The 14,908-nt window shown below is 43.5% G+C and overlaps 1 protein-coding gene across 1 annotated transcript in view; it reads left to right on the forward strand.

Moving 5' to 3' along the window:
- Window positions 1-5,183: 5,183 nt before the first annotated feature.
- Window positions 5,184-14,908, forward strand: part of IQSEC3 (IQ motif and Sec7 domain ArfGEF 3) — a gene marked incomplete at its 3' end in the record, with an annotated part of 99,280 nt that continues 89,555 nt past the window's right edge. The window contains exon 1 of the mRNA XM_083860307.1: window positions 5,184-5,817. Within this exon, the coding sequence (XP_083716433.1) occupies window positions 5,312-5,817 (506 nt within the window). The 5' untranslated portion in view covers window positions 5,184-5,311. The remainder of the gene's footprint in view (window positions 5,818-14,908) is intronic.

Raw genomic sequence — 14,908 nt, forward strand, 5'->3', positions numbered from 1 at the left:
AACATTTAAGCAACATGAAAAGGGGAAGTGCGGTCTGAGGCGAGACCTTTATTCCTTTTAATTTGCAGTAAATAACAGAAGGCTGCAGTAGCACAGCTCAAATACAGTCAAGATTTCAAAATGTGTCAAAACCACACATCTCAACTAAGGCTACAATCCAGAATTTGTACCTTCTCCTGATGAGCAGCTGTTTTAAATATTTATATGGCAGTTTAGCTGTACTCAACTGAAGAGGAAAAAACAACCCAACAAAAATGGAAAGAAATGGAAGTATTTATCCTTACCACATCTCAGTTCTTTATGTTTGATTTATAAATTGAGATGTTTCCCACTGCTTCTGGTTGTATGCTATCAATAAGAATTAACAATTCAACACGCACAACACAAGAGAGACAGAGATTTCACCTTGTTGCAGACGTCAGGACTGCAATCACACCTGGCTTTTAGGTGCTGAACTAGAGGGTGCCAGAGAACTACTCGCACTTTCCTCAGTGTTCACTTGGAGCAGAGGAAACACTGCTGTTGATTCCAATGTCTTCTAATTACAGCCCCTGAGCAGCACCCTGTGTGAGTGTGGGCAACACGCTCCTCGTGCTGGCTTCATTTTATCCATCTGTTTAACAGGTGCAAGCAGACAGTGACTTGGCTTGGACTCAGGATGGTGAAACATCTTCTCATTGATCTGAGTAGTTTTGGAGGCAGCATCAAGTGAAAGAAGCCCGAGTGAAAGAAGCATTCAGGAGATGCACTTTTTTCCTCCCCTCTGTCCATAAATTAGGCATGAGAACATTATGATTGTCTTGATTCTATTTTGAAATTACTCATCTGACTCCTGCAGAATTTGTTTTTGGACTGCAGGCTGTTTGCAAGCAGTTCTGAGAATATCTGCTTGAGCAGCTGCTAACTTCCAGGTGAGACTGAAAATGCCCATCTTCCCCCAGAAATCAGAATGAAAGATGGAAATAAAGGACCATGATTCTTGCATCCCTTACCTCCCATCTTTTCTCTAATTCTGTGGGGTTTTATATGGTTTGTGGTTTTGGCTTCCTTGTGTGTTCCCCTTAAGAACTTAGATCTGATGGGAAATACCAGCTGTGGGGATTTCGCTTGCCCTTCCAACAGGAAGAAGAGGAGAAAATGTTAGGTTAGTTAAGGTGAATTTAACATTAAATGCAACATTAAATGTGCCTTTCCTTAAGTACCAAGGACTTGGTCTTAAACATCAATAATCTTTGTTGTATTCCATGTACACACCTTCCTAACTTCTCTTTCTCTTCAAACAAAGACAACAGAAATGCGGGTCTTATAGAAGTATAAAAAACCTTATCATAAGCTTATGATAATAAGTCCACAGAATCATAGCTGGGAACCTAAGCTATATACCCTGCTTCTCCAACTGGAAGCACTTTGGATACGGAATTACCAGGGGTAAATTGTTACTTTGCAAGGTTGAGGCAGGGAAGGTGGAGGAAATTGGGATCAAATTCAAGAAATGAGGAAAAGTCTGTCTGGGTTTGCTGTGATGACCTCCTGTCCAAGAGGAGATAGAGTGTAACTGAGAAGGGAATGCCTCAGACAGAATTTCAAATGGAAAAACACGGGAAGTCTCTACCTGTCAAAAAGGCTGGAGTGATTTGTTTGCATCAAGTTTCAGTGAGGTGTTGAAATTTAAAGTGAAATTAGGACCTCTCAGAAAATGTTACAAGAACATTCTGCAGTGAAAGTTTTTCTACAGTTGAGACACTTAAAGGTGTTATTACCTTCCCTATCATGTATGCTTATTAGTGTAACTTTATTTATGGATTAATTTTACTCTGAGTTAAATAGCTAAAGAAATATAAAATTAAATCATATAGTATTAGACCTTTCCAATAAATCCTGCAGCTTGACTAATTTTTATTTTGTTGTGGCTTTATAATGCATGCTTATTTTAGTTACTACTGCTGCACTTTATTTGTAATTGTCTGTGCAATGCCCAAGTACCTTGCTAAGTGGATAAGAAAAGCACTTTATTCCATAAGAACATAATTAATCCATTATTATTCATTATTATTTTTTCTGGAATGGACTGAAAATAATCAGTACTTTGAAAACTACAAAACCAACAAATTATCTATGGCAAAAATAATTTTAACAGAATTCAGGCTTTCCTTATCTTTGCCATTGTTTCCTTCCAGATAATATCTCTCCTAAAGAGAGAAGCAGCAGGATTTAACGACCTGAAGTTTGGGCTAAATGCCAAAGATGCTTGAAATCAGAGATCTGTTGTGTTGTGTGTGTGTGATGTCATCATGTGTTTCCCCCACCTCATCCCTTCTGCCTCATCCTCTTTCCCCAGTTTCCTGCATGGCCTTGGACAAATCATTTAACCGCTTTATGTCTGCATTTCCCTTTTTCGGATGGCTACAGTCCTACCATTCACCTTCTACAGAGCAGCCCTTCACCCGTGTGCAGAGCTTTGCAGATGATGCATGCTAGGTATGGTGGCAGCATAACCGAAGTGCCACGATGATGGCTGGATAAAAGAGGAGGTGTTTTCCAGCTATGCAGGATCTCCCTCACAGCCAGAAAGAAGACATTCAGCTTCTGGTGATGTGCTTGCAGATTCCTCCTGGATGAATACCCCATCTTTACTGAATTTTCTCATTACAGAAGATTATGCAACTATTGACTCTTGAAGTTTTGTAAGGAGATCCTTGCATACTCCTCATGTTAGGCACAAAAGCATTCTGCTGCATTTCCTTTGGTACATGCTCTCTTTAGAAACCTGGAAGGGCAGGACTGGTTGTAGCATTTTTGTCCACCAGTCCCCACACTTGCACAGAAAACAGGTTTGTTTCTTATTCTCCTACTAATCTGCTTGGTTTTAGCTTACCGATACATGGCCATAGGTCTCTGTTAAATTTTTGACAAAGATTTATTGGTACAAATGAGGCTAATGAGGCTGACCAAGCAAATTAAAGGTGCAGAAACAATGAGTGAATACACAGGTTCACTCTGTGCAGTAAAAGTCACATCTTCCGACAGGCTTTGAAGCACCATGACAGACTTCCAAGCTGTTTTGCCCTAATCATCCAAATCAGGATTATTTTTTTTCTTTTTAGTTAGTATTTCCTTAAGAATCCACACATGACCTGGCTGACTTTACCTGGATAGGCCAGTGTGATGTCTATGACCCTTATTTCTTCATCTCTTTTATCCAGCTGAGCTGCAAAGGAACAGAAGTTTTCACCTCCAGTCTTCCTGCGTGTGCCTTTCTTCACATTCCCCTATAACCATCCCTCCCCTTGCTAAATAATGCCAGTTTCTGCTCAATCTCCTGTCATAAAACATTAATGACACACCAGGTGATGAGATGGAGGAAAGTTTCCTGTACAATTTTCCAATAAAATCGTAAGTGTGATGGATTTGAATGCTCATATTCCTTAGAGTTCACTCTGGGGTCTTCCCCCAGCGCACAGGGGACATGTGGCAGTGTTCTCTGGTACCCCAAAGCCTCCTCTAAGTGAGGAGAGAAAGTTCTCTCCTGCACGAGAACTGAAAGTAGCAGTTCTGATTTAGGAGCAGTCTGTGAACAGTTTCTAACCCTGGTGATTTTGTTTGCATCAGTTTACATTCCTAAGGCCACCTGTGAACAGAAGAGACTGGAAATACACCTTTCAGCTCATCTGAAACAGGGATTCTCTTGCACATTTCTTCTTTCCTCACCTCATAAAATCCTTGCTACAGTGCAGGTTTTGCTAATCTGAAAAGGCAAAATGAGAGTAGCTCTACACTCAAAATCACTTAAAACCAGTTGATTTTCATTCTGTGGCCTTGCACTTTTTGTACAATGAGTCAAATCTAGTGGCATGCTTGTCTAAAATCTGACTGCTCACGATGCCTCCTGGATCTTCTGTACTCACAGTGACTGGATAGAATTTTACCCATTACAGAAACAACTTCATGGATCCACACAGAAATTCCTGAAAGTAATTTCATTACCCTTAGCCAGGTTATTTACTGATGAACGTAATAGAAAGCACACACACAGTCTCTCAAACTCAAGACTGTAAGTTTGCAAATACTTATGGCTGTGGATAAAGGAGGGCAAGAGAAGGTATTTCTTCAGAAATGAACAAAAGTCTGCATGGAGTCTAACAGCAAAGGCCCTGCCTCTCAGCTCACATCTACAGCACCTACACCCCCTGCAAAACTCCACAATAAGCCCCAGTTTTCTTTCAAAGAACTTAAAGGACACCAAAAACTCCAAGCAAGTTCCAATCCACTTTCCTCAGAAACTGCTCCTGAGACGTTTAACCCTGCATTCAGATTACATGAAGGACACTGAGGTGCTGGAGCAAGTCCAGAGAAGGACAGTGAAGCTGGTGAAGAATCTGGAGCTGAAGTCCTGTGAGGAGGGGCAGAGGGAGCCGGGGGTCTTTAGCCTGGAGAGGAGGAGGCTCAGGGGAGACCCCATCGCTCCCTACAACTTCCTGAAAGGAGGCTGTGGTGGGGTGGGGACCAGGCTCTTCTCCCAGGCAACCAGCGACACGGCAAGGGGAAACGACCTCGAGCTGCTCCAGGGAAGGTTTAGGTTGGATATTACAACAAATTTCTTCACTGCAAGAGTAGTTAAGGTTTGGCACAGGCTGCCCAGGGAAGTGTGGCAGTCCCAAATACAAGCAGACATGACTCTTAGTGCTATGGTTTAGCCGGTATGGTGCTGTTTAGTCAAAGGCTGGACTTCATCATCTTGGAGAACGTTTCCAACCTTAATGTTTCTAACCAGGTAAGCCAAAAACAGGGACTTTATCCACACGGCAGCCAAAACTAGACAATTATTCAAGTCCCTCTGGAAAAAAAAAAAAAAAAAAAAAAAAAAAAAAAAAAAAAAAAAAAAAAAAAAAAACCGAAAGAAATCACGAAGCCACCCTGGATAAGGACAGCACAGCAACACTCAGCGAGGCAAGTCAGGGAGAGGGAGAAGAGCGGGTCCTGGAGGGGCTGCGCAGAGGGCTCGCCCCGCTCGGCGGCACCGGCACCGGGCGGGAAGCGCTGCCGGGGGAGCCCCGGGACGGGACCGCGGGACACACGGACAGACGGCACCGCCGCCCCGGTGGGTCCCGCGCGTGCGCGGCGCGGGCGGGGGCGGGCCCAGCAGGAGCCCCTCCCGCGCGCTCCCGTCCCCGCCCCCCCGCGGGAGCGCGCGGCGGCCGGCGGGGCGGGGGCGCGTGCCCGTGCCCGTGCCCGTGCGCGCACCCCGCGCCGCTCTGGCCGGAGCGTCGGCGGGCGGGCGTGCGGGCGGCGGGGCCCGCGCCGGGGCCGGGGCATGGAGAGCCTGCTGGAGAACCCGGTGCGCGCCGTGCTCTACCTGAAGGAGCTCACCGCCATCGTGCAGAACCAGCAGAGCCTCATCCACACCCAGCGCCAGCGCATCGACGAGCTGGAGCGGCGGCTGGACGAGCTGAGCACCGAGAACCGCAGCCTCCGCGGGCAGCAGCAGCAGCAGCAGCAGCCGCCGGCCCCCGCCGAGCCGCCCGCGGCCCCCGCCGAGCCCCCGCAGGGCCCCCCGCCCGAGCAGCCCCCGCCGCCGCCGCCGGGCCAGCCCGAGCCGCTTCAGCACCACCAACAGCTCCCGGCTCCGCCGCCCGCGGGCAAAGCGGCTCCGGCGGGGCCCGGCGGCGGCGGGCGGGCTCCCGGCCACCAGCACCCCGCGGCGCAGCCCCACCAGCACCCCGCCGACAAGGACGGCAGGGACAGGGGCTGCTGCGCCGCGCTGCTCCAGCACAAGACCCCCCAGGCCATCGGCAAAGGCGTCCTGAGCCGGAGAGCGGAGTAAGTGCCGAGGGGGAGAGCGGGCGGGAGGGTGAGAGGGCTCTCTCCGGGCCCGCATCCAGCGGGGAACCGGGTTATACCCCCTGCAGCCCCGCAAGGAGGGAGAGGCGGCGTGTGGGTGGGTGGGGAATCCCTCCCTCGATGCGTTCTCGGGGAGAGCAGGCACAGTGCAAAGAGGAGCCAGGATGCTGCTGCTTCCGAGATGCATCAGCCTCCCGGCTCGCCGCGCTCATTCCTGTGGACGAGGGTCTGTTCGCGGTTTGGAGCCCTCGGCAGCTCACCCGCGGGGCACCGTGCCCTCCTTGTCTGTCAGAAACAAGTGAGCCCGTGATGGACGATGAGTGCGGTTTAGCCCGGGCACGAAGAAGCCTCGCAAAGCACAGCAGCGTCGCTCCTGCTTGCCTTAAGTTGCTGGTATCTGTCAAAAAACCCCATCATCCTTGGAGCGAGCTGGGGTTTTCCTGCCCTCACTGATGTAAGGGGTGCATTGTATTTCACGTGGTGTGATGGCTTCATAGAGATACGGATGGTGCACTTAGAGACTGAAATGTATTGTGTGTGCATGAATGTATAGTAAACAAGGACGAGCATTCCAGCGCTATAGGTGGTGGAAAGGGCTGCTACTGAAGAGCAACATTCTCTTGGATTACGTATTCAGTATGTGCCAACAGTTCACCAGCTGGTAATTACAGCTGCGGTCAGTATTGTCATTTCTTTCTGGATTTGCACTTGGAAAGCAGGGGGATATTTTCTGGTTGAAAGCCAGAGTTAGTAAAGTTAGGAGAAGGAGCATAGTTTCTGCTGTGGCTTCTTTTAGATAAGAAAGAAACTAATATAAGTCATAAAAGTAGATCAAATGTCTTTCCCAGAATTGTCTCTATTGTCTTGATTATAGTGATGTCAAAACAATTGAAGTGCACAACACATAAGTACATATGAAGCACATAAATGAAGTTCACAAGCCTAAAACATCTTCCTTGTCTCTTGACAATTTACAAAAAGGGATCCTTCTCTCTCGTGTTTGTTTTGAACACACAAGCAGAACTACAACATGGAGCTGGATTTTCCACTGGTGTATTTAGAGTTATACCACTTCATAACAGCTCAGCATCTGTCATGTGATTCTGTGAAAATCAGGGGAGATATTGCTATTGAAAGGAATGCTATTAAAGGAATAGGTAGGGACAAGGCATGCTTGAATCCCAAAAAGCATATGCTTGCTTCTAAAATACTGCACCGTAAGACTCAATTTTGCAATCACAACTTAGAGGAAGTGAGTGGGCTCCTCAGAGTATTAATGCAGGTAGTAAGCCTTTGCAGGATCTGGCTCTTATTCATCATGAAATAGCTGGAGTTTAAAAAAAGAAGTGGGGCCAGATCCTGAACTCATGCCAGCTGGTGTAAATCCAGAATAGCATGGTTTGAATCCCTCAAGTCAAACCAATAAGAAACCCAAATAAAAATGCATAATCAACCCCATTGTTTTTTCCAGAGTGACTCCCTGCAGTGAAGGCTCTGAAAGGAGCATCATCTCGGCAAGGGCTTTCCTTGCTTCTGCTCAGAGTTTCTAACATACGTCATTACACAGACTGAAGGATCAATTTCTGTGCATAAGCCTCAATACTTCCTCCTCATCTGAGCTCTTTTTGCAGTGGGGTTTGACTGGGGGAAGAATCGTAGGGGTTTTTTTCATGCCAAAATGCACAAAGAGAAGTGCATTAAGAAAACAGCTGATTACTGGTTTATCATATGATGATCTTTCTGTTTCAGATAGATAGAAGGTTGGATGGAACCTTTTCTGTGGATAGTCAGGGCTGCTGCTGGAGATAACAGGGTGATCTCTGCAGCGTTCTTCACTCAGGAAGATTGAAATAGACGGATTCTGTTTCCTTCTATAGCTTAAGCAAACCAAAATCTTTGTATAGAAAAGGAAATATGAGAGATGCCAGTCTACATTTCTCACTCCTGCAGGTTCTTTTTCCCCCCAGACTGATTGTATATACTGAGTTTCATACTCTCTTGTCTCTGACTGTTACAGGGTAATCAAAGAGACTGCAAAATCTAACTTAAAGGCAACTTGGATGGTGGGTGACGAGTCTTTCACCACCTATTGACAGGATGCCCAACACATGATTCAATTGGCGAACCTGCGAGTTGTATTTTTGCTTTTGTGTGACAGCAGAGGACATATATGTTAATACCTATACAGACCAGGTATCTTCTCTCCCTTCCTTCCTCCCCTGCCCCCATGTCCAAACATATTTTTCCCTGTTATAAACTCTGAAATTCAATGTTATCTATATTTTTTTCTTAGCCAAGAGGAGAGGACTGACTGCTCATTACAGAAAATGGCCACTCTAAACAGATCAAGAAAAGGATAATTTAGCATGTTGGATACAGTGGCTAAGATGAGAGGTTGAAGCAGCACCCAGGCAATGCCCTGCTGCGTCTGCCCAGTAATGGAATTCCCTGTGCCCTCACAATACAGGAGATTCTGGCAGGATGTTTAAGCGTGGACTTGTGCTGGTCCTTCTCACCTCAGACATAGCCCAGGGATTTTGCTCATTGTGAGTCAGGTTTGAGGGGTTTTTTGCAGCCCAGCTTACCTCAGGCTCTAGATAGAAGTGAAGACCTGAGCTTTTGGACACGTGTGACTATTCATGTCAGCTGGGGCAGTCTTCTGCAAGGGATGTCTTCTGCAACAGAAGCATCTCTTTTATTTCAAAGGAAACTTCAGTCTTATTTTTGTTGTTAGATTTTGTAAAAACTGACAACTTTTTCTTCTTTAAAGACTTAAAAAAACCCCAAACCAAACCCAAACACAAAAACAACAACCCAAACAAAACCTACATTTTAAAAGGGAAAAAACCCAAGCCTATCTCTGGAAATGGAATTCCTGACCTAGCCAGAGCCCCCAGATTGTTGCTGCATGTCTTTTTGTGGGAAAGATGGTACTCAGCTTAGCTACAAAAGGAGAGGAGGAAAAGGAGAAAAATTTTTGCAGAGATTTTCAGCAAGAATTAGGCTGATTATTATTCCACGGCATCTGTCTCTTTCTACCTTAGGAGGCTATTGCATAAGCACCTCACAGCTTTAAAAACAAAAAAATAAGGTCACTCGTCATGGAATGTTTTGCTTCAAAAATACAGGTTGCCAAATTAGCATAGCTCAGAACACCCTTACACCCTTACAGCCTCTTGTCTTAAGGGACCATCCCAAAGTGTCAGCAAATCCTGAGTATAAATTTTCCATCCCTTTATCAGAATACAACCTTCTTTGCCAATCCCCAGTACCCTTCCTTGAGTATCAGGGAAATGCCACAGGGTTGAATTTAGCAGATTAAGTCTAAATGACCCAAATCCTGCTGGTTTTTATCAGAAAAACTCTCAGTAGGAGCTGTCTATGGAAGGACTTCCGATTCTGAGCCCAGGCATTAGTCGGAAAACTCACTCTGATAAATACAATTAGAATAATAGCTAATAATCCATTATACATCCTTCCATCGAAAGACATGCTGCAATTCACAAACATTCTGTATTAAAGTGGCATTAAAGTCTTCTTTTAACCGTGTCATAAATAGTGAAAAGAAGACACAGAAACAGTATTTGTCTAGCATGACATAATGGATCTAAGTATTGTCTTTAAATTATTAGCCTGTGTTTGCTCTACAAGATAACTTCTCATGCAAAACAAACTACATGAAGTCTTATGAGAATTTTTCTAAAATCACATTTTCCCAGAGGTCTTAAAATTCATTTTGGATTTGCATTAGACTGAAATCTATATTATTTTATTTTGTACTGGTTTAGGTTAGAATTTTTTATCCTAGTAAAGAGGCAAGTGTTAAAAGATGATGTTAAATCACTTAATTGCTCTTGTGTTCTGACACTGCTGTTTTTTTGTTAATTTCAACAGCTCAATTATATAACTTTAAAATGAAGATATTGCATATGCAGAGGTGCTGTTTTCCATAATTTTCCTTTTTAACTATGCGTTGATGTTCTATTCTATGGATTATCTCCAGGGTAAAGGCATTAGAAAAAAAATCCTACTGATTTCAATGGGAGCTAACAATAACTGTAAATATTATGGTTTACCATGAACATATATTGCTATATGTGCGCACTGCACCAGCACAAAAAACCCTCCAGCAATTAGGAAAAAAAGATCAGAACAATTCCAAATGGCTCGTGTACCCCAGATTTCACTTTGGGCACACAAGGAATGCTACTTTTGCCCTCTTTTTTCAGTCTCTCAGATTTCCTCCAGCATATTTCAGGGTTTAACTCCCTTGAGCTTTCACACACCAGAAATAGTTGCACTGGTGCTGCCCTGGGTTCTGCAAATCCCTGCTGGCAATGCAATGCGTTCTGATGCAATGTCTCAGCACCAGAAGTTATTTGGCTTTGAGTGCTGTAAGTGGGTTTCCGATGACAGAGGTCTGCGCTGGCACAGCTTCACAGGCTAAAGTCCTGCTCAGATGATTTGGGCATGAAGAGCACGCTGAGAGGAAAACAGAAAGTAGACTCTCCTTGACTACATCTAATTTAAAGATCTATCCATACTGCTTCCATTGCAATCAGCTAAGACATACTTTACAGCACACACCTGCATTGTACCTGCAGCAGGGCCTGTGAAATCCTGGGCAGAGGAGGATGGAGTCAGTGATTCACGACAATAATTAAGAAATAATACAAGAAGTGAGGGATGGAAAAAAACTTATCTTAGGAAAGGTTCAGGATGAAGTTCTAGGTATGAAATTGCTGAGTAAGGACAGCCCAAGGACTTCCTCCCACAGGGATAAGACTTCAGTAGGATGCTGTATAAAGTCCCAGCCAGAACAATACAGTGTCAAGGCTGAAATTTATATTGTGGGAAATCTCCCTTGTGGGATGGGAGCATCAGGAAGTAATATCAAGAAAGGAATTTCTGTGAAACAATGTCTAGCAGTGCTTTGGACAGACACCTCTTCCCTATCTGTGTCTGAGCCCAGCTAGAGCAGTATCTGGAATAGCAAGGACTTGTACCAGTCATTTAGCAAGAGGAGATGGGGCCTCAAAACAACAGCAAAAGCCAAAATTTAAAATACTTAAATAAGAAGGGATGCAAATGCACTATTTTTTTTTTTAATAAGATGGTGATATTTTTATGTCACTCTGCTGTGTGTTCTGTTGCACCCAGGCTGCTCTTCTGTGGTGGCAAGGGTACCTTTCTTCCATGCTTTGTATCGACCCATTTGCTGTCACTTCCCAGGGAGATCCACGGTAACACTTCTCTGTGAGAAGCCTTTAGGACCAAGGGACTCACATGGCAACACTGTTAGCGTTCAAAATGATACACACATGGCTGCTTGGAAAGGTATCAAGGGAAAAATGTCCCAGCTGAGTTGGTGTTAACAGTGTCCTTGAGAATTTGTGCAAGGGCCTCAGGGCCAGGTGACTCTTGGGCTGGCTGTCCCACTCTTCACAGCAGCTGGCACTTCCATATCCTTCATTAAATGATATGCACAGGAATATACAGTCTAGGCATGGTGCAGGCAGTTTATGCATGCAGCAGGTGGCTACTTATATGAGGTAGACTGTACGCATTCCCACCAATGCCGTATTTGAAATTATTTACACTTTTAGTCAGAAAAAATCAGAGCAATCTCTTCTCAGGATGCTCATGCTAGTCTTTAGACAGTGCCAGAACAGAGCCTGTCAGCTGGAATTTGGGTCTGCTATTAATTATGGCATAAACTTACCCATTAAAAAGAAAAGTTCACGTGATAAAATGATGTGCACTTCTGCAAGCAAAAATACCTCTACACAAATATATATTTTGGACTGTAGAAATTTCTCAGCTGTATTTTTTTCCTTTTGCCTTGGAATGCAGGTTGAAACAGGAAAAAAGAGCTACTGCCTGTCTTCCATAGTATTTCCGTAAATAGAGTTTATTCATCTTCTGCTTTCCTGTTATTTTCCCCATAAATGCCTATAAATACCATTTTAGGTTGCTTGTTTTCTTATTTCTTTCCTAGTTCAGCAGTGGTTTATTTCTCTTTCCAGTCTCAGTTATGAAACCTTTTGTTTTTCTCTCTTAGGAAAACATTATAGAAGGCCAGAAATAATTTCTGTTTAAGAGATGGAAAATATTATATTTGCTTTAGAATTACTTGTAGCCTGTGCTTATTACTTGGTCCACATTCCATGGAACCACATAAAAGCAAATAAGAAAAAAAAGGAGAAGAGTAATTTATAAGGACAGAGTCTGAAATGTGACAATTTTCTCTTTTTTCCTGGCTTTTAAATATATATATATATATGTATATATATATATATATATATATTCCCTTTTGTCCCCTCAAAGAGATGTACCTTGAAACAACCTAGTATTATTCTTGTATTCATCTATTCTGGAATATGTAATTTCATTTAGTTAAGCCCTAGGTGAGAAAATGAGAGTCTTGACTATTGGATTTGTTCTGCCCAATGGCTCAGTTTAAGATCTCAGTTCGAGCATTGGATTAGCAGTCCTAAAATCAAACTTTAATGCCTCCTAAATTTATTTTTAACAGACTTGTGATGCTGGACTGACCCTTTCATCTCTGTGTATTTTAAGATCTGTGACAAAGCAGTTGGAGATCTATTGTTACAGACAGGAGTGAGCAGGTAGATCAGGAACAATCCTTTTTCTAAATTCCAGCATAGGAAGCAGCCTAAAGCTCCTGTCCTTGCTTGCAATGTGTACTTCAAGGCAATATGTATATTTGCACATAAAAAAGAGAATGTATTTGCATGAGCATTTGTCTGCAGAAGTGTCTCAGAGCCAAGCTGAAACAGCACCTAGTTTCTGTGCTTTTTACATACAGAAAAGCAAATCATCTGCTGGAGGAAATCAGTGCATCTTTACTGACGTCAGTACAGCCATGACAATTTACATCACCTGAGGATCTGTACCAGATTTTGTGTATCTGTCCTCACACGCAAATACACATCCCTCCACTGGTGTAAATGGGTGCTGATAATAGCAGGGAGAGCAATGCATGGAGATAACAGTGAACAATGAGAAAACCGTTAAGCAGCATTCTCATTCTTCCTGTAATAGGTTTGAGATGTTCTCTTATGGTATTTTAATATGAGGTGGTAGGAGTTTTGTTGCTTCAGGGTTATAAAGATATATTTGCTCTTTTGATAATGATTTTTTTTTCTCTGTGCTGTGTATACACAACCTGCTTCTCACACAGGTATGATTATATTGGTTTTTTACTGTTTTTGCTAAGATTATGCTCATTGCTCAGCTCTTATTTTCATGTGGTCTGAAGTTGCACTTTCTGAGAGACATGGAAGTGGATCAATATCTTCCATGATTAGTCACATCTAAGAGGGAACATTTGGATAAAATTGAAGTGATTTTTAAATTAAAAATAAAAATTAAAAATTAAAAATGGAAAATCCTGCCCTCTTCTAGCTGAAAACAAGGTGATCGGTGATCTGCAGAACTAATGAAGCTTTGCTTCCAAAAGATTTGTGCCACAGTTACATTTTCTGATGACTAACAAGATGTGAATTCTGATCTAAGCTTCTCCTGGTGTTGAGGCTTTTATAACATCTCGTTCCAACATGGAGACTTCTCTGTGGAGAAATGGCTTCAGTTCACTCAGCAGCCTTTTACTCATAGGAGAACCTACAAAGTTCTCTCTGCTACACCCTGCCAGCTACTTTTATGGAACTTGCTAGAGGATGGTATCTCTGAAATCACTGTAACTGACTCAAACTTGGTTGAAACTCTCTGTGGGATTTGCAGTTACAAAGCAGAAACCAACATAGACACATACACACAGAGAAAAAGAGAGACACACACGCATAGAGGAAAAAAGGAAAATATTATATGATCACAGAAATCACATTTTTCGTAGGAACCCAGGGAATAAAGACCAAGTGCTAGATGTTACATCAGAATGCCTGAACAGTCCACTCCAAATCTGTGACTCTGTCTTGGAACTGGTGTCCTGTTTTTAATAGCTGCTTAAAAGTCTTGGAGTCTTAAAGTTATGAAGAATCTGAGAATTGCTGTAGAGCTTCAGGGGACACAGAGGTAGAGGTTTACCACTGGCAAGTGGAGTCTGTTGCTCCTCCTGGCATTGCATATGAAGTTGGTGGATCATCTTGTTCCACCTGCCAACATTTGCATGGACATGGGCTGCTGCTGAGGCAGTTACTGCTAGAGGGTTTATATTTGGCAAAGCTCACTAAAGCATCTATGTAATTCTCAAGAGAAGTAGAAAATTGACACTGAAATTATTATAGATCTTAAGGAAGCTTGGGATTTTCTTCACGTTTTGCTGTACTTTGGACACTTCTTCAAATTCTGACCTTTCTATTAAAATTCAGGACATTGCTGTCAATCTCTTTGCCATGTTGCTTTCTAGGCACTCCTCTGAAGTGGTTCACATTATCCTGCTCCAGTGTGAGAATTGCTCTAACGCTGTATCCTCTTCAACATCCAGCATCTTGGTATTGCAGTGCCTGGGTGGACCCTGCCTCCATGGGATCTGCCTCCTGGAGCAGTATTGTTTGGCCCTAAGGTTCTTCACTGACTTTTTAAGCGATACCATTTTTGAAAAGAGAGGGTATCTCTCCATATTTATAGAGATTATTTCCTTTCTTTTTACCTCAGTTATGGAATTGAACTTGTCCTTCTTTTCTTCATTCCCATATCACCCCCCCTACCGCGCCCCTGTGAGGAATCCTGATTCTGCCTCTTTTGGGCAGTTCAGTTCTGCAGTCAGTTCAGAATTCGCACAGATGTCTTTAATTTGCTGGTTTTTAATTTGCAAATCCATTCCCTGTAGGCACCAGTAGATTGCCTGTGCCTGCCCAGGTACTCACATGGCCCCCTTCACCACTGTAACTGAATATCTGTATTTGTCCTGATATCCACAGACACTGGACCACTAACCTTCATCTGAACTAGCAGGGAATCTGAGGAATCTCCTACCTTTGCTCTGAGGGTTCACTGATTCCCATGCCAAAGACCTCTCTTCAAGTAACTTTCTTCTATAATATTCTGTGCTAACAAATCTATATCCAGTCAAGTTTCTGAAGTAAAT

This window comes from Zosterops lateralis (assembly GCF_965231275.1).
Source record: "Zosterops lateralis genome assembly, chromosome: 4".
In the NCBI taxonomy this organism is placed as follows: Eukaryota; Metazoa; Chordata; class Aves; order Passeriformes; family Zosteropidae; genus Zosterops; species Zosterops lateralis.